The 19421-nt window shown below is 33.5% G+C and overlaps 1 protein-coding gene across 4 annotated transcripts; it reads left to right on the forward strand.

Annotated features, from left to right (window-relative positions):
• Positions 1-10773: 10773 nt before the first annotated feature.
• On the forward strand, positions 10774-14040 carry LOC111886059 (protein-tyrosine sulfotransferase). 4 transcript variants are annotated; one of them, XM_023882301.3, is made up of 13 exons: positions 10774-11030; positions 11348-11451; positions 11576-11738; positions 11835-11906; positions 11999-12287; positions 12363-12503; positions 12584-12688; positions 12765-12924; positions 12998-13047; positions 13141-13179; positions 13276-13395; positions 13481-13627; positions 13711-14040. In XM_023882301.3, exons 2-13 carry the CDS (start codon positions 11403-11405, stop codon positions 13846-13848), a joined length of 1473 nt encoding a protein of 490 aa, XP_023738069.1. In that variant the 5' UTR covers positions 10774-11030; positions 11348-11402; the 3' UTR covers positions 13849-14040. The 4 variants fall into 4 exon arrangements, with proteins under 4 accessions (XP_023738069.1, XP_023738067.1, XP_042757628.1 ...); XM_023882299.3 differs by having other exon boundaries at positions 10775-11030; positions 11341-11451; XM_042901694.2 differs by lacking the exon at positions 10774-11030 and adding an exon at positions 11084-11239 and having other exon boundaries at positions 11341-11451.
• Positions 14041-19421: the final 5381 nt, after the last annotated feature.

Below are 19421 nucleotides of genomic sequence, written 5' to 3' on the forward strand. Positions count from 1 at the left end.
TGCAACAGTGGAGTGGGTGTGACAGACGACGACGGACATGACTCTAGCCGCAGCAACAGAGAAAGGGGACGTATGCCGGCTGTCCTTGTCGTCGTCGACAAAGGGAGTAGCGACGTGTTGGACGACGACTCCCAACGACGCCAATGCTCCTTCGATTCTCCAACCGGTGCAGCTTTGCTTCCCTTTCCTGCTGGTCTTCAATGTCGCTGGCGATAAGAGCCGCTCGATAGTGCTAGTTGGTCAGAGAACGACTAAGTGAATGGTGGCGGTGGCCGGAGGGAGTGAGAGACATAAGGTTGGCGGCTGCATCATTTAGGGTTAGGGTTGGACGAGTGGTGATGGGTTATATACCCCGAGCCTCATAGAACTTCCTTCCATAATGACAAGATCCGTCCTTCCTTTCTCTTTTTCTTTAAAATTAAGTCCATAATTTACCCTTTCTACACTGACTTCGGAAATCCCTTTCAAATCCAATCTGTAATTTACCCAACAACCCTCAGTTCTCAAAATCCTTTCATAATAAGTCCAATATTTACCAAACACCCCTTGTCTTCTAAAAATCTTACAAAATAAATCCCAAAATTACACTTTAACTCCCGAATAATCCAAATTATAACATTTGGCTCCCCCAAAACAGCACCCTACTAAATATTATGGATTTTAGGGCTACTATTCATTCATCAAATTTATCTATATATTCGTTTAATAAACGGGATGTTACAACCGCATAGCAACATCCTATGTACCAGGATATAGATCTAACAGGTTACTACAACATAACAACATCCTATATACCAGGATATAGATCTAACATATTACTACAATATAACAACATCCTATATACTAGGATACAAATCTAACGAAAGACTATAACATAACAACATACTAATTACCAACAATCCAAGGAAATGCATAACCATACATACTTAGAGGTGAGATAGACATCCGGAAAGGTGATCCTAATCTAGAGCTACAACCAAACAAGGAACAAGCAAGAAAGCATAAATCATGAGTCCCCAATTTATCCTACATGACAATATACAGTCCTTATGGCATCCCTCTACTAAAGATAACCAAAACTAGTGGGCCGACATTGGTGCCTTCTACCTACGGTATAATGAGGTGAAACTCAATTGAATTGAAGAACTCTAAACACTGTGATATGATCCTTTTTCGGCACTACTTGCTCCCGTGAATCGACTAACACCAAAACCAGATAGAATCTTAATCAATAGCCCAAACTCCTCAAGTTTGACCCAAAGTCAAAGTTATTCAAACAATAAACAGTCAACAGTCAACGAAAGTCAAAAGTCAATAGACATTCATGACGTGACCATCTATGGCTCACGTCGTGAGCCACTATAGGACAAAATAGTCGAGTCTCACAACCCTCACGACGTGACATGCATCTCCTAACGTCGTGAGATCCGTGTGAATGCCATTTTGATCCAAAAACTTCTTAATCCACCAATCCATCTTTTCCTGGAGGCTTCTTAACACTCCAAGGATCATAAAAATCGATGTTTTAAGGTCTTGTATGTCCAATACAAGACTTGAGATCAATCAAGGTCATTCATGAAGAAAAAAGGATATAAATTCTCATGCATGAACTTAAACATCCCCCAAAACTCAAATCCATAACATACAAGTACCAAGAGACCCTAAGGACCTATAAAGTTGCCAACTTTATGGATTCCCAACGCTCTAACCCTTAAAGCCATGGAAATATGCACAAAACCTTAGATCTAGCAACAAGGAAACATAAAGCTTGGATCTTGGTTACTCACAATGGTCCAGATGTGTAGCTAGAGGTTACATATGGAACTTCCAAGTTGAAACTATGCTTCAATAGTGATCTCTTCTTCTTCATACCACCAAAAGCTCAAGAATCACAAGTAGATACTAGGGCTAGGGTTTTACTGAGCTTAGGGACGAATGAGATGTTTAGGTACCCTAAAATGAAGTTTATGGGGTTTAAATACGAAAGAAACCCTAAAAAATATGGGCTTGGGCTGCATCGCATCTCACGTCGTGAGCTCAACATAATTCAACATCTTCATTTAATTACTCCTCACGCCGTGACCCTTCTATGGTTCATGCCTTGAGCCTTGGTTTTTCCCCAAAACCATTCCTTTGACTCCTTGAGTCCCTAAATTGGAAACCAGGTGTTACAAAAGTCGTTCCCTTGTATCAAATATAAGGTAAGATACATAACCATCTTTTATCTCCAATGTGAAACTACTCCCGTTCCCGATAATTGTCCTTAAAGATTTTACTTCGTTTCTTCTATCCTAATTTTTGCCATAATTGAGTGAATCGCTCAATTACTTTGTTAATTATATTTTTCATCTCTTTTTGTCACTTGCTAGTTAGAGTTTTTATTCTTAATTTTGTGTTGATTATGATTGTACATGTTCTATGCTATTATGTTTGTTTTTTTACTCAAATTGTGTTTTTCTTTCTATTTCTCACACTCATAAGGTGTTTGAGTGTGTTCTTTACACAACTCCAGGTGACTTTCAAGAATAGGCGAGTAACATGAAAAGATTGAAGATGCATTTTTAAACATTTTAGCTTTTCCCCTCATGCCGACATGTCTTTTCTTGATTCACTTTACGTGATTAATTAGAATAGGTATGTGAAAAATATGAAATGACTTCTTTTCCTTTTGCAAATCATTATAACATAGAAGAGAATGACTTCAATAATGTTATACATATACCTTTTTAAAAGAGATTTTTAGGCTTCTTCATAGGAACGTGAATGATTTAATGCTATTTGACCATGAATATTGCAGATATGTAGAAGAAGGCCTAGATGTTCAGTTCATTTTATTATGTTGCCTAAATGTTTTTTATTATATGGTATGGAAAAAGGGCATTTTAGTCTTTTTACATTTTTCTAAAACTTTTTTTTTCATATGTAGGTATCGCCTTAACGAGGAAAAAGCTAAGTGTATTATATGTCTAACTGATGTAGGTCAGCTAGAGCACTTTAAAACGTTCTTCACTGTAAGTCACTTATACACATGGGTAAAATGGTCCAAGAAAATTGGTGAATCGAATATTGATTTTCTATAGACTGGTCCAAGAAAAGTGGTGAATCGGATTTTGATTTTCTATAGACATTATATCCCCGGTTTAATCACTCTCTTATTTTAGGTTCTTGAATTTTTTTTATAATCAAATTTATGAATAAATCTAATTGTTGATTATCATGTCCTGATCTGAGGGAGTTCTTTTTTCATTGCATGTTTCATTTCTAATTCTTAGCTTTTCTTTAATTTTAATTTTCTTATTTAGGCATTGTACTCTGAAAGTACAATGGTTTATTAAGAAAAAAACATTCATAAAAAATTAAAAAAAGTTAATAATTAGAAATGCCAGTGTTTCCTTTTTTAAAACAATTTTTTTAGTGAAGTTATAGAAAATGCATATGATCATGTGTTTCTTTTTGGTAAAATAAGTTATGATTGTGTCATATATTTATTAACTAAAAAGGGGAAAATTTTATATCATGGTTCAAAGAAAAGTATCCAAACTTGTAGATTATGGGGATGTATCACAACACAATGCACTTCTGCTTCTTTTTTGAAGGTATTGATTCCTTGGCGACTAAATAAAAATGAATATTAATTTGGTTGTAATCTAGAATTAGAAAATGAACTTCTGCTTCTTTTTTGAAGGTATTGGTTCCTTGGCAACTAAATAAAAATGAACATTAATTTGGTTGTAATCTAGAATTAGAATGTTGGATTCAGGATCTACAAGAGTTAGTTTTAAGTATTTTTGGACCTTGGTGCAATGTTTTTGGGCAACATGATTGACCTCAATTATGCTTCCTCTAAAGGTTTAGCTATGTTACCACATGGATTTGACGAGGTTAACTACCAACTAGGAAAGGTAAGTGGAATTTGCAAATGTATATTTGTTTCATTCTTTTATTTATTTTTCTTGACTGGAATGATTTAGATTATATCTTATTTAGAAACCAAATGGGGTGTTTGGTAAAAATGTTTTAAATTCAGATAAACTAGATTATAACACACGTTAAACATGGGGGAACGCATAAAAAACATACAAATGTCTACAGATATTGCATAATAATTATTAAAAGAAAAATATGGTTATTGGTATTATTGAAATTTGTAGAAAATACATTGAAATCAATAAATATCTATAATCGTTGAAGGACCTCTTTGTAGACAAAACATTTTGTTTTATTAGTTGAACGACATTCCTCGCCACATATTAGTAACTTCAAAATCATAGATAATTACATTAGTGTAATTTGACGAAAGATTGATGAGTAAAACATTAGGGACAAGACTTTTAGCTTTTTTTGTTGAAAAAGATGAATCGTCACTTGAATCCATCATTTTGTTTTAGTGTTAACGTTGCTTATAAAAGTTAAATATAAATATATAGGCTTATTGACAAGTTTTATTATTTTATATAAGGAAAATAATAATTATAATGAAGCAACATTATCTAAAAAATGAATGCTTGAAATACATTTTGAGGGAAAAGTCGGGATCATTAAAAAAATTTATATAAGGAAAATACAAATTTAGATTGGGTGAAATTATATATGAAATTACAAACGAATATTATTTTGGAGGGAATTATATTTTTTAAGGTATAGTACGATGACAAAATTCGAAAGTAATAATTGTAATTGGACAACATTATCTAAGAAATAAATGCTTGCAATACTTTTGGAGGGAAAAAATCAGGATCATTAAAAAAATTTATATAAGGAAAATACAAATTTAGATTGGGTGAAATTACTGACTAATATTATTTTGGAGGGAATTGTATTTTGTAAGGGTGATGATTCGTACACTATAATTTTTAGCCATACACAATAAGTTGTGTTTTATACAGTTGTACAGTATAGTTATCTAAAACATAAATTGTTGTATATGACTAAAAAGTGTTATAATACCCAAAAATTTCATGCCAATTTAAAACTTTTTTCAAAACATTTTAAAACCAATCATCATTACAAAGTTGTTTTCAAATATCTAACATCAGAGTTTTCCCGGAAACATAAACAAATCCAAGAGGAGCTGTACGATCATGTCTTAGCCTTGCCGCGATCTCCCGATGTACCTACAACAATAAACTGAAACTGTAAGCCCGAAAGCTTAGTGAGTTCCACCAAAATACCCATACTCACAGCTATACATATAGAATCACAAACAACATAACATGGGTTAAGTCAATCATCAGGTTGGAATACCCCAGGCCCACAACCAACATGTTGGAATGCCAACATACTATGGGTCAAATCATCCTCAGGATGGAATACCCCAGGCCCACAACCAACAGGTCGGAATGCCCACACACTATGAGTCCAATCATCATCGAGATGGAATACTCACGGCCCACAACCAACAGGTTGGAATGCCCAAGTCTATTGGCCTCCGCACAAAGCAGATAAGCCTCAACCGCCAAACGAATATGTGCACATATATATAACAGATAATCACATAACAATCTATATACAACAATTGATCTACCGGATCATACCACATAGCACATAATATCATCCTATCTATCAGGATACCGATCTACCATATCAACACATACCACGTAATATTATCCTACCCTATAGGATACCGATCTAACAGATCATACGGACATAACATAACTAGGTAATAATCCAAAGGGCCGACCTTGGTGCCTTAGACCCTTGATTACAGTGAGGATAACTCACCTCACAATGTCGCACTGAAAATGATAGGCTCAAACTCTCGAATCACCAACACGAACTCCACCACCTATAGATACCATAAACCCTTTTTCCATAAATCTCCAGATTACCAAATACCCCCAGAGGTCAACTGGTCAACCCTTGGCCAAGGTCAAGTCAACAGTCAAGGTCAACAATCCATGTTGACCCAACTCGTCGAGTGCAGTTCACCGACTCGTCTAGTTCTTCCTGAACTCAAGAAGTCGTGAAATCCTAGGTTGACTCGTCGAGTTCCCTTATAACTCGTCGAGTTCATACGTGTCCAAAGGTTGAGAGAAACCCTATCTGACTTGCCGAGTCTTCGATTGACTCGCCGAGTCCAAAGCAATCTTCAACGGACTCGCCGAGTTGTTCATCAACTCGTCGAGTTCATGCCCGTCTTCATATGACTCGTTGAGTCGTCCTTGCGGCTCGTCGAGTCCCTTCAATCCTTCATCCATACAAATGCTTTTTAAGTCATGCTAAGGCTCCATATTGTAGATCCAACTTCCCAAGGAATGTTTATCACGTAAAGTTGCAAACTTTACGTGCATGCAAGGCTCTAAATGACAAATCTAAGATTATAATGGAGTTTTACACTCAAGGAGGGCTTCATGCAGGACCCAACTCGAAACTTTATGAACCTAGAACCCAATAAGGGTCCAGATCTGAAGTTGCAACTTCAGACCTAGCTCATACACCACAATATCATCATAACCAAGCCAAAAATACCCTAAACCCCACCCAAATGAGAGCTAGAAAGAAATGAGGTAATGGTGACGACTTGATACCTTCAAATGATGCTAACTGAGGTAGATTTCTAATCCCCTCAAGTTCCTTGCTTCTAGCCACTTGTTTCTCCAAGCTTTCCTCACTAAGATTCACCTTCCAAAACTTATAACACACCAAAAGAAGCACACACACGAATTAGGGTTGGTTTGGTTCTCAAAAGACTGCAAGGGGGGGGGGGGGGGTAAAGGGATGTTGTTGATCCTTTAAATAGGGTGCAAAACCCCAGGATTTAGGGTTTCATCTGCCAGCTCCTACTCGTCGAGTCCCTTCTTGGACTCGGCGAGTAGGTCACTAAAAAGCGTGGACTAACTCGCTGCTACTCGACGAGTAGGGCAACCAACTCGTCGAGTAGCCCTTGAAACCAAGAAACTTTATATTAAATCAACACCTAAAAAGTCGAGGCGTTACAAGTGTTGTGTACGAATCACTTCCATCTTGTAACGCGTAAGAAATAAATGCTTGGATATTTTTTGAAGGAAAAAATCAGGATCATTAAAAAAAATTTATATAAGAAAAATATAAATTTAAATTAGGTGAAATTATAGATGAAATTAATGACGATTAAATTGGTATGTTACGATCGAAATCCGAATTCGGAAAGTTTGAATTTGATAAAGGAAACGTGTAAGTCGTCAAAATATAAAATTTTAAATACAAGGGAACATATAAAAAATATATAGAAAGTTATAAAAAGCCAACAAAAAGAAAGATAAAACAACATAAAAAATCTATCGTTTGGCCACATGACAAGTTTTTGGTATTTTTGAATTAACTATTTTCCACTTGTAATTATTCTATGTTTTTCAATTATTTAAAAATGTTACTTAATTATATTATTATATAAGCATAAACATTTTAATTAGACATTCATTTCATAATAAGATTACTTAATTTAAACTTATATTGACAACTGTTCAATATTGACAACTATATCTATTCAAATAAAATTATAATGTATAATTTACGGAATGTTAAATGTTATATGGATCTAATTTTAGTATATCATCAATTAAAATTCTTTTCTAAATTATGATTGGTTTATTTAAAATTGATTATGAATATAAGTGCTAGCTTTTATGTTTGTTCTTATTTATTTGGTGTTCTTAAGAACTTTGCATTAGACTTGACACAACTTTGAATAATTTTGGTATATCATCAATGTAATTTGGTATATATCAAGAACTTTGCATTAGACTTGACGCAACTTTGAATACTTTTGGTATATCATCAATGTAATTTGATATATAACTTTCAATTATATGAAATATCAAATAATGACATTTCATTACTATTGTGGTAACTTAGTTTATATATTGCATTTTTACTAATGTTAACCATTTTTTTTTCTAATAACCGTAATGCGTTTACTAATTGTACTTTCTACAAATCTCCCAATATCTTATAATTTTTATCTTACTTTATAAATTTTCATAACTATGTTATTTTCAAGATTGACCGTCTTAAATATGAAACTTGTTCACCGATTTCGACCAAAAATGGTTTCTTATGACCGAGATATGACCTTTCAAAGATAGGGACAGATTAGGGAAAAAATACTTAAATGAGAGCTTTGACTTTTTAAATAAAAAAACCACATCCGTACATTGCTATTAACTAAATATGTTAAAAACAAAATAGAAATTACAATGCACTTTGTATCCCCTTAACACAGTTACAACAACTCAAAAAAAAATTAGAAATTGCAATTCAAAACATTGTAGATTAAAGTCAAAGTACATTACTATTAACTAAATCTGTTAAAACCCAAGAATTATAGGCAAATATGTCAAATGAATAGCAATATAATATTGATAATTAAAAACAATGAATGGTAAATTTTAGTTTTCAATCATCAATTACCGTGCAATCCAAACAATCTCATAAAAGTTTAATTATGTAAGACACACATACGTACATATAGTTAATCAAAAGTCACCGTGCTTTCTCTCATGGGCATTTTATCAAACATGTAGAGTGCAACATCAAATGCAAGGTTAAAAAGACAAAAGTAAAATATTGAAAAACTAATACTAACATTTATAATCAAGAATACTCATGCATTCAAAGATCACTGTCAACCACAACACTAATGAGAATCAAAGAATCAAATATAATTACTAAAAATTAAGAACATCATATTAAAGAAGAAACCAAGATGACGAACGTGATGCTGCAAAGGGTAATGCTGTTCGAACGTGGTGCTACAAAGGGTCTGAAGAAAACATAATGTACGAACAACAACACATGATTTACACATAACTTTCAACAATGATTATGGAAATGATATCAAATTTTGAATTCTTTGATTCTTTAAAATTGAGCAACAATATCTCGTGATCTTCTAAATACCTTCCATATAATAAATGTAAATTGAAATAATATACAGAACGTGTCAGCTAAGAACGTGATTTTAATTAGGAATGAACGAAATTTACTTTCAAAAATTATGATGATGTTTAAATGAGTTGAATACATTCCTTTTATAAATAACGTTAATATTAAATTAATTAGTCAATCTTTCAAATTTAGTCAATATTAATTTAATTTTATTTTATTTTAGGATGACATCATCAAAATGATCGAAGGGTTGAAATTAATCAAGGAAAAAAATGAATGACCCTGATTTTTGAAGATGATGTCATCAGGTTTCTCTTTTAATATATATATATATATATATATATATATATATATATATATATATATATATATAGATTTCAATACTTGTTTTTTTGGAACGGCAAGCTGGCATTAAAACACAAATAAACTAGCCAGGGGCTAGGAGGTACAAAGAAAAATATTCTAAATATAAGAACAAACAGAGCTAACAAAAGAACAACCAAACTTATAGCCTACAGTAACATTCTAAAATCAAATCACTACTCCGTTCACTCTATCTTAGCACCTGTCCTTTTCTATTCCTTGCATTGATCCAAAGAAGTGATAACGGTTGTACCTCATAAACCAGCGCCGCGTGTGGTTTTGGACTTGGGGAAGAATGGGCTTTAGAGTTCCTGTATCTCCAAATTACCCAAAGAAATCCCAACATTATACCCTCATGAATCTTTGCCATCCTATGGTGACCCCGAGCGTGGCTTTACATTCTAATAAATCATGTATCGAATTTAGAGGGTAATGCAACAAATGCCACCATCTATGTACTTGTTGCCATACTTAATGTGATATTGGGCAATCCACGAACATGTGTTCCTATGTTTCTGGAGCTCCTTTGCAAACTATGCACAAGTTTGATGAACTAATACCAAATTTAAATAGGTTGGCCATGGATGGAAGTTTACCGTGACAAATTCGCCAAGAAAGAATATTCAATTTTCCAGGTATTAGAGAGTTCCAAGACCAGCTACTCTGGCCTAGAGATTTTAATACTTGTATTTAAGGGTTTGTACATAAAATGTTTAAAGGGATCTGTTTGGTACTCTTTTTAACTGCAAGGTCTCTTTGGTATTTTTATTTAATAGTTTTGTACAGAGAATGTTTGAAGGGCCTTTCGGTACTCTTTTTAACGATTGAGATTTTAAAGTAGGTTATCTAAGGGACACGAAACTTCGAAATAAGGAATAAACTCGCCACTTAGTTTCTTTAGTGAGCAAAATTGAAAAAAAAACATATCTAATCTTAGGGACTATAACTATAAGTTACTCAAAACGTATTTCATTTACTATTTAATGGGCAACACAACACAAGAGATGGGCTTTGTTTTTTTATATAGATTTGGAAATGTGGCTTTTAACCTTCTTGGTAGCGTTTTGATAAATTATAAATGGTTGGATGGAAATACAAATACCTGAATTTTGAGCTTGTACTACCATTGAATGATTTTCGAGAATCTTAAGTCAACCCTTTCCAAAAAAGAAGTGACATAAAGCTTTCATCATGGGGAAGTAATATGATTTATTGGGCATTTGTTGTATTTTCTTGTATTTATGAAATTCATTTGATAGTGTTGTTTGATTGACATCGTATCATCATATGTGAAATTGGAATAAATTTTGTGATCTATATTCAAGACAACTTGAATTAAATAAAAAAATAATAAAAAAAAATACTATGTTGCTATTCTAAATGTAATGTTGTTGTAATAAAAGTAGGATGATGTAATAAAAAAATTTGGAAGTAGGATGATATTCTATTTACCAAGAAAAAAAAATGTAAAATAGTACACATTCTCCGTTTTAGAAGGGGGTCAAATGCAATTTTCATACATATAAAGCGGCATTTATAAAACCAGTTCCAAGTAGTAGCGAAACCGTTTTAGCTCTCAGACCAGTTCTCGCCTCCATCGGCGACAACAATTCAACGGAAAATCCTCCGATTTCTCTCTCCTCCGTTGAGCCACCGTGCCACTGCCGGAGGGAGAGTTAATCTCTGAATTATTTTAAATTCGATTAGAGGACCCACCATGATCTTGAACTTTGTTCGCTGGAATCCCAACATCACAATTCGAGGGAATTTATGAGCACGAGATCTCTTCACTCGATGCATAGGTAACCTCAAACTCTTAAACCCTGATTTTCTCCCCCAATTATCACTTTCCAATACACTCCGACAAACCCTCGTTTCATGGCCCCTCCATGTCTCCTTCCTTATTAGGGTTCGTTGATTAGTTAAGATACTGTTTTCAGATATCAAATTACTGCAAAAATATAATGGGGAGAATTGAAGTTTGAGGTTTTAGCCTTTTAGGTCGAATAAAGTAAATTAAATGTTAATTGCTGTTTTTTTGTTTTCTTACTCTTTTAGTACTTTTCAATTGTTAAAGCGTTTTTATATGGAAAAGGATATAATTTGTTTCAGCTTTTAGTTAGTGCTCTTGTTGATTGGTTGAAATCGTCGATCTGGAATTCTGTGAATGGAGAATGGGCCATGTTCTGAGACTTGCTCTGATGCTGATTCTTCTTTCCATAGGTATGCTTTTATACTTAATCTCCTCATACTGTTATGGATTCTTCTATGAAGAAGGATACTCATTAATGAATCCATCTTCATTTTGATTCCTAATTGTTCCGATGATTATCTGATTCTCCCACAGTTCATCCGTCTTCCAGCTCATATGACTTCGAGCATTGCAAAAATTCAGTGAAGCAATGGGCATCTTCTTCCCTTCATTCAGACACCAAAGATGGTCATATTCTCAAGGACTTGCTCTTTTTCCTTCATGTCCCAAGAACTGGAGGCCGAACTTATTTCCATTGGTAACTTCTTTCCCTTTCTTCAACCATTCCATTTTTCTCAAGACTATGAAGTATGAACATCACATAATCTTTTCTGGATTTACTTCATCTCAACAGCTTCTTAAAGAAACTCTATTCTAGTGCTCTAGAATGCCCTCGATCTTACGACAAATTGCGTTTTAATCCCCAGTAAGTTTCACAATTGCTACACTTATATTTGCTTATTATAATTTCTGTTTGTAAATCACTAAATTGTAAACCTTTTTTGTGCTCTTGTGAAGCAAACCAGGTTGCAGACTACTTGTAACTCATGATGATTATAGCATGATGTCCAAACTTCCAACAGAGAAAACTTCAGTAGTAACAATTTTAAGAAACCCTATTGAGCGTGTTTTCAGTGCTTATGAATTTTCAATAGAAGTAGCTGCTAGGTTTTTAGTGCATCCAAATTTGACCTCAGTGTTGAAAATGTCTTCAAGAATACGTTCCAAAAATGGTGGCATAAGCACTCTTGAGATTTGGCCATGGAAGTATCTTGTTCCTTGGATGAGAGAAGATCTATTCACACGGGTATTTATGTCTTTTTAAACAATAAAGCAGATACATACAATAAGATACTGACTTAATTTGTTATGTAATGAACAGAGAGATGAAAGAAAGAGAAGGGGCCCACATCATGCATATGGGAATGATTCATATGATATGGAGGAAATTGTTATGCCATTACATGAATACATAAATCACCCTGTAGCTATGGACATTGTTCACAATGGTGCTACATTCCAGGTATGAAATTTTATAAACAAGTTTGACATTTTTGCCCTTTTTGTTGTTGTGGCTAAATTATTATTTTTTTTTGTAAAAAGGTTGCAGGTTTGACCAATAATTCTAATATTCGTGAGGCACATGAACTTCGCCAATGTGTAATAACACATGAGATTCTTGGGAAATATGTGCTTGAAGTTGCAAAGGTAAAATGACAAAAATACCCTTGTAATCTAAAACTAAAACTTTTTATCTTTTCAATAATGTTGTGATTTGTTGCAGAAAAGGTTGGATGATATGCTGTATGTTGGAATCACAGAGGATCATAGAGAATCTGCTACAATGTTTGCAAATGTTGTTGGTGCTCAAGTTATTTCTCAGTTAATGGCATCAACTGTAAATAATAATAATAATAATAATAATAATAATAATAATACATCAGGTAAATCTTGTTATTTTTATTTCTCAGTTATTTGTTATATATTTCACCTAAGTTTTTACTTCTTGTGATTCAGAACAGGGTCCTTCAGTTTCTGATTCCACCAATGATACATCTGATGATCAGGTAATAATAAATAATTTGGTGATTTAAAAAAAATAAAAAAAAACTTTATCTCTTTCATATTAATAACTTAATATGCATTTTTTATATTATCAGGGTAACAGTTCATCAACTGTTGAAGAACAAAGCGAAAGTGTATGTATAATTGTATACTATGCTTCTTGTTTTTTTTTTAATTACATTTTTTATAAATAGTTTAAAAATAGGCTCAAAAGATTTATATTTTTATAGATGACAGTGGGGAAACTTATGAAAACCTATGAAACTTGCATTTCTTCATTAAGATCATCTCAATCACAAAGGCGAATTGCTTCTTTGAAAAGAATTTCTCCAGCTAATTTCACAAAGGAGGTATGTTTAATGTTTTACATTATTACCCTTAAAGGTTAAAATGGTCTTTTTGTATTATGATTATTTTAATATCTCACGTCTACAGGCACGTAGAAATGTACCTGATACGCTTCTCAAAGAAATTATTTCTTTAAATAGTCTTGATATGGAACTCTACAAGTATGCAAAAGAGATTTTTCAAAAACAGCATCAGATTATGAAATTACAGGATTCTGTTTCTTCTGTTACACCTGTAAGTTTCACAAATTTTATAAAATTTGAATTTGTTTCAAAAAGATCTTATTTGGGATTTTGTTTTTCATGGATAAATTTCAGGAGAAGTGGCATTACATGATGTTTAACAACATTGATTCTACATGGACAGTTGCTTATTTTCTTGGTTTCATGTTTTTGATTTTCTTGATTTGCTTTTATAAAAGTGCAAAAAGAAGGATATCGAAAGTTAAGGTGTGATTAATATTTTTAACCAAATATCGATGGGAATTTTTTATGGGTTATTTTTGGTGATGATTTTTGTGGGATGTGTTATTATTTATTGGGTTTAGATCGAATTGAAGGAATATTGTGAATTGAGGTGAAGTTTGTAATTATGCACACAACTTGTTTTATGATTTGAAAACTAAAGTAAGATGTTAAGTTTACACACATTCTACCAAGTAGAATTTAACGTCAATGGGTCAACTCGAACACTCAATGTTGGGGTCTTACCTTTTTCCACAAAGGCTATTGTGAAACATTAGTGGAAATGTTTTGTTATGTGTATATAATGTTAGTAACTTATGACTTACGAGGAAGAAATGTATATTATAACTTAGAAAAAAAAAATATTTTTTTTTCTAAAACTCATTGGGTTTACGTTACAAAATAAAGGGATGATTAAACTATTTATGATCATATACTAATACAAACACCAAGAAAAATAATAGAAAAGGAAATCTTGTATATACGAACACATTATTGCCTTCATGTTAAATAATGTAATGTTGATAGTATATTGATTAACTTAGGAAATGAGACAATGTTAATGAGTAGGACAATTTGGACGATGGTCTAGACCTTTAAATTTTTAGGGCCCCATTTTTCTAAATGTTCTTATTCTTATGTTAATTAGCTTTTGATTAATACATTTTAGTTATAAACCTTCAAATCTCATATATATATATATATATATATATATATATATATATATATATATATATATATATATATATATATATATATATATATATATATATATATATAAATTTATATTTTATAAACTAAATACCAATATTAATTAATTTACATCACTAGCATAAACATACAATATAAACATAAGATATAACGTAAATATTTTATTGAAAAGTGGAGATTTTTTATTATATAATAACTAATAATCAAATCTAATAATTATTTTCACATAAAAACTATTCGTCAAAAAAACTATTTATCGACGCTGCTTTGCGCGAGCACACATCTAGTGTGTGTGTGTGTGTGTGTGTGTGTGTGTGTATATATATATATATATATATATATATATATATATATATATATATATATATATATATATATATATATATATGAATGGATAAATAAATTATAACATTCCGATGATGAATTATTTCCAGTTTTAATCCTAAGTATGATGATTAATTGCATTTTAGCCATTGTGTATGAGAAAGGTTGCAAAATGGCCCACAATGACATTTTTGTAATTTTGGCCTGAGGTTACATATGTTGGGAGTAAATAGCGTACACAGGGCGTACAACATTATCTCCCAAAGGCTCATTCCCTCATCAACCTCCAACCCACTTTTACCTTCCAAAGCAAACCTTAATCCATCTAGGGCCTTTTTGAGTTTTGTGTGTGAGTTTTGGTAGCCTTGAAGGAGAAATGAAGAAGAGAAGAACACCTTGGAGGAGGGGGACTCTTTAGATCCAGAATAACATCATCTTTTGGCATGATTTGGAGGTATAAAGTCTTAAACTTGGCTTATATTTCCTTAGATATTGTTAGTCTTTATTCATGTAGCATTTTGGTCCCAAGTCTTGACCTTTATGAGTATGGCATGCTCTAGCCCATATAAGTTGTCCTTTCAGACGTTTTGAGATGTCTAGAAGCATAAAAATGTGATCTTGGCTCTCAGTTCTTCCCCATGTATGTGTTAGGATATCCTAATGGATTAAGAAATTAAGGTTTGTTGGTATTAAGCACTTCTAGCCATGAAAAGTCATAAAGTTGGAAACTTTATGACTTATAATGTTATTTTGGGCATAGATCTAGTTTTGGACAAAAGTATTGATGCATTAAGCTCTTATTGAGAAGGGTTGTTGACCAGGAACGTACGTTGGGTGTACCAAATGGTACGCTACGTGGTATGTGTCCCAACTCCTCGGTCAAACGGAGCACGCCCTGTGTACATCTAAGTACCCCTGCATATGAGGCTGGGTCGACTCGGATGGGTTGACTCGACTAGGTTTGTTGCGTTGACCAAAGGGTATTTTGGGTAATTTGATATTAATTTTAAGTTGGGAAATATTTTGAATAATAGGTGTCGGGTAGAGCTGGTTTTCAGAGCAGAGATTTATTCAACTTTTGTTTGGACTGAGAGGTGAGTTTTCCTCACTGTACTCATGGGTCGAAGGCACCAATGTCGACTCACTAGATTATGTATCCTAGTTACAAGATAGTGCTATACTAGTATATGATTAATTAGTAGATTTATATGGTTATATGTATGTGTTGGTTCTGTGTTCATGTTTGTTTGTTACATATGTCGACATATTGTAGTTGGGTTGAGGCGGTCCATCTTTGTGCTGAAGGCCAAGACACCTGGGGAGGTTCGGATACGCTGTAGGCCCTACGAGTTGGTCCAGTTAGGCCGAAGGCCCGTAGAGCGGTCTAGATAGGTTGTAGGCCCTGTGAGGCGATCCAGTCAGGCTGAAGGCTCATGTTTTCATGCTTTGTTTTTTATGTTTTGTGATGGTACTTTGGCGAAACTCACTAAGCTTTGGCTTACAGTTTTAGTTTATTGTTTCAGGTACTTTAGAGGATCGTGGGATAGTGAAGGCCTGCTCGTGCACGTCTTCCTATTTTCATAATATTAACTTTTGGGACACTCTTATATGATTTTACTTTTGAAACAATGGATTTTCTTGTAAGTTTTAGACTTGTTGGCGAACCACAATTAAAGGCCTGCAAGGTGGTCTATTCAGGATGAAGGCCTTACCAAATACTTTTGTTTTGTGTTAAGGACACTCTTATATGATATTGACTTTTGGGACACTCCAGATAGGCTGAAGGCCTACAAGGCGGTCTAGTCAGACTGAAGGCTCATTATGCATGTTGTTTTGTATTTTTTATATGATATGGTTATATTTGTATGGCATTGGTATTTTGGGTAAACTCACTAAGCTTCGGGCTTATAGTTGTTGATTTTATTTTAGGTACTTCTGATGATCGCAGGAAGAAGGCGTGATTGTGCATCTACTCATATTTTCATGATTGATTATGGGGATACTCTGATCCTTAAACTATTTCGAAAACAAATTGTAATAACTTAATGGTTTTAAATGTTTTAAAAAGTTTTAAATTGGCTTGAATTTTATGGGTGTTATAAAAAAAGGAATAGAACCGGATATGACTAAAGTGGTTAAAAACCCGTTAAGGACAATCTAAGGTTCGCCAAAGATTGGTCACTTAAAAGACAGTTGGAAATATAGTAATGGAAGGACCATATTGACATTATTTTGAATAAACAATAGTCTATTAACAATGAGTTGTCGTATGGCAAATATGGATATGGAATGTTTCCATATTGGGAGTTGAAGAATATATGAGAAAGTTAGCAACTTTTATGCAAGAAGGATGTTCAAAGGAATGTACTTTGAATTTGAGAATTCATTTCCATGGAATTGTCTTGTAACAATCTCCAAAGGAATATTTTCTAATATCATTGGTCAAGTCTCTGTGACTTTTGGCACCTAGACATTACAAAAGAATCACTGCATGATAGTTTATAATCTAACACTTTATAACAGTGACAAGAATTTTGAACTCTTACACTTTCAATAAGGATTTGGAATTTTGAAATGAGCATCACTGAAATGTTTTTCAATTGATCTATTTCACAAATTAAGGATCTTAGACAAACATAGTGTGCATGCTTGGTGCATGGCATAACTATCGTTTAGAAAACATAGTGTCCATGCTTGGAGCATGGGACAACTATTGTTTTAATTCAAGTATTAAGTTGATTATTTGAAACATTATACAATGAATAATGAGTAATCAATATGACTCAAAAGTTTTTGGGCTATATAGGATTAGTATTATTCTTGTGTTTCACTTTGCATGTTTTGACTTCCCGAATAACTAGGTTATTCAAACCATCCACAGTCGATCATACTTTGGAAGTAGGTATTGAGGCAAGACTGTCAAGAATGGGTCTGTAGTTTGTCTAGGACAAGGTGGCTACAGTGTTCATGAGTGTTCTTGGAATAATATTCGAGTATTGGAGTCAACCCACGCTCATTTGAATCGCTTCATGGATTTTATCACGAGTGATCATGAGACGATAATATCTTATATTCTTGAAACGGAGACATGTGAGTTGTAGTTGGGAGTCGGTTGCACATTGACATATGTAAACACACCGGTAACTTGGATGTTATAAAACATATCATTGTGTGTAATTTGATGAATAAGTACAAGCGAGCATATGGGTCGAAGTTTATCCGTTCCTTTTACCCCATGTGGATAAAAGCGATATATGTGGGCCCTTCGATGATTTAGTGATGTCATCAGGCTTGGACTGATTTGGTTTGTTCAATTAGTCGGTCGTCATAAATCGGAAATCAGAAAACAACAAATGGGCAGAGAGAATGGTTATAATCCATGACTCAGTCCATATGATATCTAGAATGGAGGAATATATGATCTTTTATCTAATGGACACGTTATTGACTAGGCCAGAGTTCGACAACAACTTTTAATAGCTACGATTGCTAGTCGGGTTGTGGAGTCGTACTTGCAATAATAGTTATTAGACTTATCCAAGTGGGAGACTGTTGGATTAGTGTCTAAGCCCATAACTATAATTGGTATGTACTTGACCCGAGAGTAGCATGGTTCATTTAGGTTGCATGGCATCGGAACAATTTGGATAGACTTTTATGAGAAGAGGATATTTATGATTTATTAATATATTATAAGTTCTAATATATTAATATTAAATCATATTATTTAATTAGTATTGATCAAGAATTAGTTTGTAATTAATTTTGTGATCAAAAGAGACTAATTAAATAAATGGGGATTGATTTGGTAAATCATTCATTCTTATAAAGTGGGCTTATGATCTATAGCTCTTCATGTTGGGCTAAACCCATGTGGTGACCCATGGATACTCCATGGAGGTTAAAACCCATGGATCATGAGGAATGTGGAAAGTCATGAGTTACATGGTGTAACCCTAGTTTTCCACACTATATAAGAAGTGAGGGCTAGCCGATTTTTTGGTGCAATATAATATTCTTTCAAGTTATTCCAATTGTTGGTGGTGTTGTGTGATTCCATTTGAGGTGCAACACTTGGAGCACTAAGTTCTTAAAGGTCCAAGGCTTCCAACTACAACAAAAGGTATATCTTCTAACTTGTTTTATTACCCAAGTATCCATGTTTTGTATGCTAGTTAGGGTAATACCTTGGACAGTTCAAGTTTGCATGTATAATAGAGAAAATATAGATCCAAGGTATTTAGGGTTGCATGTACACCTTAGGAGTGTTAGAATGCTCAAAACCCAACAGTCCAAACTTTCTTTTTCCACTCTCTTGGTCTTAACCCGTTAAGACCATAGCTATACTCTCAGATCCAGACTCCCTAAAGGCTCATACTCCATTAAGTTCATGACATTAAGCCTTTGCATGGCTGATAAAGTCCCAAACCCAAATACACTCACTCTTTACTCCCAAAAATGCTCATATCTCATGCATGGAGAGATCTTGACGACCAAGATTTCATTTTTATGACTCCAAATGACTAAAA

This window comes from Lactuca sativa, chromosome 1 (assembly GCF_002870075.4).
Source record: "Lactuca sativa cultivar Salinas chromosome 1, Lsat_Salinas_v11, whole genome shotgun sequence".
Lineage (NCBI taxonomy): Eukaryota > Viridiplantae > Streptophyta > Magnoliopsida > Asterales > Asteraceae > Lactuca > Lactuca sativa.